Source organism: Gavialis gangeticus, unplaced genomic scaffold (assembly GCF_001723915.1).
Source record: "Gavialis gangeticus isolate Ggan-Ray unplaced genomic scaffold, GavGan_comp1, whole genome shotgun sequence".
Taxonomy (NCBI): Eukaryota; Metazoa; Chordata; order Crocodylia; family Gavialidae; genus Gavialis; species Gavialis gangeticus.
The window spans coordinates 157,802,574-157,810,771 of NW_017729025.1; the positions used below are offsets into that span (position 1 = coordinate 157,802,574).

Here is an 8,198-nt window from a genome sequence, read left to right on the forward strand (position 1 = left end):
TGCCAAAACTTGGTAAGTGGCCCTTTGCCTGAAATAATTGGCTGCCCCTGTAGTACAGAGTGTAGCCCTGATGCTACACACCTTCCTATATATTACTTCCCCAGTGGAAGGAGTATAGTTGGCATGATGGGGTGCTAGGCATGTGCCCAGAGCTGCACTGCAGCTGGTTGGGAAGGTAGTGAGTGTAGAGCAGCCCCAGCATCTCTGTGCTCTCTACAGTCCCACTGTGGCACTTCCAGGACCACCTCGTAGGTCCTAGATAGGTTTTTACAGACATAGGACAAAGTCTTGAAATGAACCCTTCTGTATGTGGCACCTCTTACTGCTGGTGGAGTGAGTCCCACAATAAGGCATGTGTAGACTTGGCAGAATTTGATTTTTATTTTTTAATAATGTTGATGGATAATACCGATTATTTATTTTTAAGCCTTTGTTTCAATTTTTATCAATTTAAATTGAATCATAACTACTGTAGTACTGCCACCAGCTGAGTGGCAGAGCTGCTGTCAGTCCTGGCTCTGCTCACCTGTAGCTCCTTCATCCGCTTTGTTACTTCTTCCTTTGTTCCCAGTCCCCTGGGGTTCCTGGGAATTGCAGTTCACGCTCCATCAGCCATCATTTTTCTTATGTCCCCTTTCTGTAAATTTCTATTATTAATGATGGAATTTTTTTTTGTCAGTCTATGACTGTAAGGTGAAAACAACGTTTATCAATGTTTACGATTAAAAATTGAATCCTGCCAAGCCTAGGAATGTGCCACTGTCTGAGGAAATGACATCCTACCATGTACCTCCTCCCTGTATCTTTACCCTGGCTGCACTGGGGGAATATAGACATGCCTCCAGGCGGTAGCCCTTTTATAATGCATCTTATCTTCAACTTCTGTCTGCACTTGTCCTCTCAATAAACCTATTCACCACATTTTGCAGTTGCTGAAACTGAAGCAGAGAAAGGAAAGGACTGGACTGAGGTTATAGTGTGAATCAGCCATAGAACCAGAGCTGGAACTTGGGAGTTGGTAACTCCTAGTCCTATGTGCAGGTGACAATAGCACTTTTCTCTGTTACCTCACTCCATAGCCAATACATTTTCCGAGGCCAAATCAGCAGCTGTAGCAATTGACTGTAGTTCCAGTGAGCTGAACTGATTTACATCATCTAAGGTTCTGGCCTGTAGCTTGGACCCTTTGGTTCAGCACAGTAGTGCTGTCTCTGATTGTCCTTTGCCTTCTTTTGTGTTTTGCAGGGGAGGTGGGCTTCCTCGCCGAAGATCGGAGAATAAACGTGGCTATCACCCGTGCACGACGCCATGTGGCAGTTGTCTGTGACTCTCGAACCGTCAGCAATCAGGTCTTTCTGAAGCAACTAGTGGATTACCTCAGTGAGCATGGGGAAGCACGGACAGCCTTCGAGTACCTTGATGACATTGTGCCAGAAAACTACTCTCATGAGAACTCTCAGGGTCACCCTGAGCAAGGGGAGGGACCCAAAACTGTTCCATCGTCCACTCCAAAACCTCAGTCCCATGGCCAGAAAGCCAAACCAGCTGCAGGAAAACCCATTCTCCCAAAGGCAAGCGTAGGTCCTGCACAGAATGTGAATGGCATTGGGAAGGAGAGGATGGAGGTAAAGGACAATTCAGGCAAGTTCAAGGCCATGCTAGTGGATTTCCTGGAGAGCAGCAAGGCCCAGCTGGATTTCCCTCCTTCTTTAAATTCTCATGACAGGATGCTGCTCCACCAAATGGCTGAAGAATACAGGCTACAGCATGTCAGCACTGGGGAAGGGAGACAGCGGTACCTCAGCATCCGCAAGAGACCCCCTGCCACTGTCTCTGCTACAGTGACTAACAAAGCCAATGAGCAGGCTCCATCCTGTGAGTCAGAAGGGCCCCCAAGAGAAGCCCCCAGCCCTGGTCAGACAGGAGGGAGCAGCATGAGCTCAGGGAAAGTCGATCTGAAAGTGCTGCACCTAGAGAGGATGCAACAGGAAAAAGCCAAGTGGGAAGAGAGGGCGAGAAGAACCCAGGAGTCAAGTGTGAATCTGGCAGGGACAGCAGGAAAGAAGCACAAAAATGAAGCCAAAGGTAGGCTCCATCCTGACTTTCTCTTCAATGTCACTTAAGATTTGCCCCGCCCTATCTACAGGAAGCTTCAGTATTTCTATAGGAAAAGCTTGTCATGTTGGTGGTGGTCTTTTATCATACCTCTTGAAGATTGTTTCACAACTGCCTAAAACAATTAGATACCCCATTGAAATTCTGTGGGTGCCTCACTCCTCTGGGCTGCTTTGAAAATCCCAGCATCAGATTGCAGTTAAGGGAAGCCTCTGTGTCCTGTACATTCAGAGGTACAGCTTGGGTCTCTGCCTCTGCCCATCAAGATCAGGCCCTAACTGTATAGGGCCTGAAAAAGATAGCTTGTGACAAGGGACTCAGTAACACTGTCCTATCTAAGGTAAAGGGACATGGCACTTTCTGGTCATCGACTCTCTGGTGTTCTACTTGGGGATTGAGCTTTGTGTATGTCTTTGCAACACAGGATGTGATCACTGTTGATTATCTCCAGAGAAGGTGCTAGTAGATGACTGGGGGAGACAACTGGAGCCTGAGCATGTTTATTGTGCAAAGCTGCATAAAAATCCCCTTTTTTTGTGTCTGGGGCAAATGTTCACATATTGGGAATTCATAGAAAGTAGGGTCAGAAGGGTCCTCAGGAGGTCATCTAGTCCAACCTCCTGCTCAGTGCAGGATTATCTCTATCCAAGCCATTCTATACAAAGTGCTTGTCTAACCTGTTCCTCCTAAAACTATGCAAACAATCTTGTCCCACTGCTATAAGACACATTCCCCAAAACACCAGGGACATCTTAACCTGGAACAGACAAAGCAGGGGATGAGGGCACTGTTAGCATCCCCCTACTGCAAGGGGTACTAAAACATATTTGAAAAATGTTGGCAAGAAGCTAGAACTGAGGGAGACTTCATCCTCAACCTCTGTTATTGCTGATCCTAGCTGGTGAGCAGAGTGTAAGTGGCTAAGACCTGTTGGCTTCATTCTTTGACCCCAGATTTCAGAGTTTGGCAGCCTTTTACAAATGGCAGGCCACCGTTTGTTACATGGCTGTGTATTGAGGGTACAGAGTCCCCGCCTCCCACTTCAGCCTCTGCTTACCTTCACCACCAAGTGCTGCTGATTCTTATGGCCAGCAGCATGGGGGCTGCAGTAGTGGGGTGAAAGAACAACCCTCGGCCCAGAGCAGGCAGGGCTGAGGGTGGTAGCAGGTGGCTTGGGTGCTACGGAGGCGGGGATCAGTGATGCATAGCAGACAAATGCACAGCACAGGGCAGAGGAGGTACCCACCAGATTGAATCGTACCACACCCATCCCAGGCACCAGATTGGGGCCAGCAGCCGCATCCAGCCCATGGACGGACCAAGAACTACCCATGTGGCCTGCCAAGGAAAAAAGATTGAACACCACTAAGTTAAACTTTTTTCCCTTCATCTTCCAGGTAAGACTGCCGCAAAAGCAGACAACACTACAGCTGAAGAAGACATCGACACCTTGATTTCTGCTGTAGTTAAAGCTGACAACACCTGTGGTTTCCCCCGGTGTAAAGCCAGCATTGCCACCTTGGGACAGCTTTGCCTGCATTGTAACAAACGCTACTGCCTCAGCCATCACATCCCAGAGGTACGGGCTCTGTGTGCACTTTTGGGGCAGCCAGAGGGGTTGCCTGAGTGCAGGAGGGCTGTTTGTGGGAGCTTACCATCTGCTTGGTCTCCTGACCTAGCTTAACTCAAGCTGAGTTCCAGTAGTACAGGAATGTGGAACTGACTTTTCCTATTGGGCATTCAGAGGAGGGTTTCCCCAGCAGCGCTATCAGCTTCTGGAAGCCTCCATTCCTGAGATGAGCCTCTTCTCTCAGCCCGCTCCATTGTGGGGCCTTTTGCTCCAAAGGTGACTTGCAAAGAGAATAAAAGCTTTGCTAACAGCCCTCATCTGTTAGGACCCAAGTGAGAGTCCTCCTGACAATCGCTTTCCCCTTTGCTTTTGGCTTTTATGGATCTCTGACGTGCATTTCTGGATTTCCCTTGGATCACAAGCGGAGCAAAGCAGGAAAGACCAGTCTTGTGCCTAAGGCTCAGGCATCTGGAGATGCTGGTTCAGTTCCCAGTTGGCCCACTGTATCCTTGGGCTTGCCAAGTGGGATTTGATTCTGCACAGCTTGGTTGTTCTAGCATGACTACCATATGGATCATAATCATAACCATGATCCAGGGCTGGCAGTGAGGTCAGAGGGGCTGGCTTGCCCCTAGAGCTGGGGCAATGGAGCATTTATTTCTAATATGCTTGTTTTTCTTAAAACAATGCTTTGGGGGGCCTGTCATTTTTTATATCTGTAATTGTTTGACTAGAATAGAGTTGATTGAATTGTTTTCAATCCAGGGTTGGGGGGAAAATATCTCCTTTCATCTTATTCTCCAGGCCGCAAATCAAGAAAGGCTTTGGTTTGCTGTCAGGGTTTAGTTGTAATATCATTTTTGTTTTCAAATATGAAAGGAAAGGGAATTTTCGTAATCTCTGGTTTTATTACTTTTATTCTTTTATAAATAAGAGGTGAACAGGCTGCAAGACTGTGCCTGTCCTTGGGTTGAATTAATAAATGGTGACCTTTGAAAACATCTTGGTCCAAAGCCTACGTTAGCTTAACAGTGTGTCATTGCTTAAATAAGGCAAGTCTTTGGAGACCTCTTTCTCCCCCTGGGTGTCTGAATCACTTCCTCTCTGAAGCCCTCACCTTCAAAGTCTTCTAATTTTATGTAGCAGTTAACACTTACGCTCTCATGCCAGGGCATTTTATGATGCTTTCAGGAGAAGGTGCTCTATAAAAACACCCAGCTATATGTTGCAAATAACACACAGAGTTCTGGCTAACAGGACGAAGACTCTCATTTTCAGCAAATCCGAGGAAATCCATTAGAGAATCAAGGATGTTGTGAAAATATGGTCTAATCTAATTTACAAAAATAATTGTGTTTTATCTCCAAGTAATAACATAGCTAACGTTAGCTGAGCAAGTAGAAACTAACCATGTGGCAGCTGCAGAAGTCATTTTTAGCATTTTCATTGCTTTTCAGATGGTTGTTTTCAAAATCCCGATGTTAATGGGATAGCATAGAGCTAGAGCCAGGCATAGTACAGTTGTGCCAAAGTCTTCAATCCAGCAAGATAATTAAGCAAGGGCCTAACATTAGGCATATGAGCAGAGCTGTTGATCCCATCTCAACTACTCTGGAGACATTAATTCATTTCCATACTCATCCATTGCTGTTCTCATTAATACCTAGCTCTTATGTAGTGCTTTACATAGGAAGGAATGTCTCTGTCTTCATGATACAGGTACTGAAGCTGAGGCAGAAAGGAGAACCGTGACTTGCCAAGGTTCACATGAAGGCCAGTAGCAGATTCTGAAATAGGACTCAGATCTTCCGAGTCTCAACACAGTGCTTTATCTCATGAAACTACTTTTTCTTCCCTGATATGTTTATTAAATCTCTTCCTATGCCTCTACCTGTGAGGCTGGAATTAGCTATTTTATTTTGCTGCCTTTATCTTTTCCCTGAAATCTTTAACTGCCCATGTGTCCTTGAATTACTGAGTCCCACTTTTCTATCTCAGATCTTTCATCTTTCTATCTCAGCTGCTGCTTTTCCCCCTGGACATCATTTCCAGTGGAGAGAGAGACTTATATCTGGGGAGTCACTGGCATTGATACTAACTTTGAATCAGACTAAGGCATGGTTAGTGTCACAGTCAGCACTGTGATAAGACCTCATACACAGGATTTCTTTCAGGTGGTTACACCTGGTCAGTACTAGATCTCATTGGTGCTAGTGCCCTGATATTGGATGTTTCCATTATGCCTTTGTTGTGGTTTTTCCCAGCAAAGTAGGTATTGCTAATGCATAGCTTTGGATTTGCACAGAGTCCTAACACTCACTGGACATTTTCATTCATACTACCAATTCTGTGTTTGCCCGGAATACCAGGCCAGTTCTCAAAACTATATCCAACTCTTGCATTGAAGTCACTGAGTATTATAATGGTCTGATTTCTGTCAATTTTCACAATGTCTTCTTCAAGTTGTTGATAGAAAATGTTTTCATTTTCATCACTGGCTTGAAGGATAGGTGCATAAACACTAAACAACATGATGAAGCCATTCTGTGTGTGCACTCTGAGCATCATGAGTTGAATAGGTACAGCAACAGGGCTTTCATAGGAATACAGTAAGCTGTTTCTAAGAGCAAAGGCTACTCCCTGCTCTCTCTTTTCTCCTACTGGTTTCCCATGCCAGATGACAGTGTAATCATTCTCTCGGATAGAACCCATATCTGAGAGCCAAGTTTCTGACGACACAGTAATATTGATTCCTAGTCTAACCAACTCATAGTTTTTTAATGCTGTTATCCATAAGTCTGAATTCAATCCAGGTGTCAGAGTCTGGACATTCCAATACACAAGTCCTTTATTTTATTTTGGCCAAGATAGATTGGGTTGGGGCATGGCTGTTTTGAGCCCACCTTTTCTAGGGCCTTCCTCAAAAAAAGCAAGCAAGCCACCCCTGAATAGAGCTGCTTGGACACCTTGGTAGCTGCTCCCAGTTCCTTATGCCCCTTACAGAGTCCTGTGCCCATCACAAGACCTTTGATGCGTACTCCTAGGCAGGAGTATGGAGGAGTGGAGGCCACCCTTGACCTACTGTCCCTCTTTTAGACCATTGAGACAGAGTCCAAAGGCCAGATTGAGTTCATATATTTAGTGCCTCAATGGTTGTAGCTTCTCTCAGGGAGCACCAGATTAGAGCGCCTGCTGACTGCCTAACACCTCAGCAAAGGTGTGTTTCCGGCACAGTGATGTCCCTTAACTTTACTACACGGAGTGGGGGCTAGGGTTTCGAGGTGCTCTGTACTTGCCCTATTCTGAAGGTTGCAACATTGTGGTATTGTATAGGTGCTACCCCACCATGAGTAGCCCCACCAGAGGCCCTCCAGTCGAATGGAGCTGTTGGCCATTTGCTAACCACCATCTAGGCCAGACTAGACTCCCTGTGTTATAGGCTCCACCCCTTGTGGGGAGCTGAGGGAGGGTGGCATGCATCTCATGGTCAGGAGTTCACTTGTTGGTTGTTGATACTATTGTCCCAACTTGTACCAGGTCATTGAGTTGTGAAATTTGTCCTAGGGAAATTTTGGGACAAATGCATTCTCCCTTCTCTGTCTTTTTGTCTCAATGTGTTGTTTAGGGCAACAGGAGTCTCTTTGGTTCCCACAAAATGTGGTGCAGTTTCTTCACTCCAAACCCAATGTTATACTTTATGCTTTTTGGCATTGGCTGTAATGAAGAAAGAAAAAACATAATTTGGAGAAATGTAGGCTAGACAAATACTACAGGGTGAGGAGTCACTGGCTTAACAGCTGCAAGCAAGGGGCAATAATACATGTAGCAATGTGAGAATGGCAGGAGCCCTGCAGGGGTCTGCCTTGGGCCTGGAGCTGCTCAACATGTTTGTTCCTGACTTGGATGTTGGAATAGATTGCTTTCTGAGCAAATCTGAAGAAGACACAAAGCTGGGAAGGACTGAAAACACACTGGAGGACAGGAGCACAATCCAGAAGGATCCTGGTAGACTGAAAAGCTAGGTTAGAGACAACAGGATTGAAGGTCAGTACTAACAAATGCAAGATGCTGCCCCTTGGGCAGAAGAATCAAAACCAGAAGAAAACAGGTGAGACATGGCTGGATGGAAGCTCTGCAGAAAAGGATCGTAGACTCAGTAGGAGTCTACAGTGTGATACAGCTGCACAAAAGGCAAATGGGGTTTTGGGCTGCATCAACAAAAGCAATAGATGATAGAGACAGGAGGTGATAGTGCTTCTCTATTCTGGCACTGGTTAGGCCTCATGTACAGCAGTGTGTGCATTTTTGGGCTCCACAGTTTAAAAAGGATGTACAGAAGTTAGAGAGGGTTCTGGTGTGAGATTGAATGCACACCAGAAATTTATCAAAGACAAGAACACCCAACTACCTGTGAGGGGTACATTTCTCACAAGAAAACCACTCTCCAGCCTCTCAGCTTGAGTCCTCAAACAGAACTTACAAAACACTTCTCAGAGACGAGCCTATGAACTTC

General features: G+C 45.8%; 1 protein-coding gene across 1 annotated transcript in view; it reads left to right on the top strand.

Moving 5' to 3' along the window:
* IGHMBP2 (immunoglobulin mu binding protein 2) overlaps nt 1–8,198 on the top strand; it is a 168,731-nt gene that overhangs the window by 151,697 nt on the left and 8,836 nt on the right. The window contains exons 13-14 of the mRNA XM_019519850.1: nt 1,246–2,085; nt 3,513–3,694. Of these exons, the coding sequence (XP_019375395.1) occupies nt 1,246–2,085; nt 3,513–3,694 (1,022 nt within the window). The remainder of the gene's footprint in view (nt 1–1,245; nt 2,086–3,512; nt 3,695–8,198) is intronic.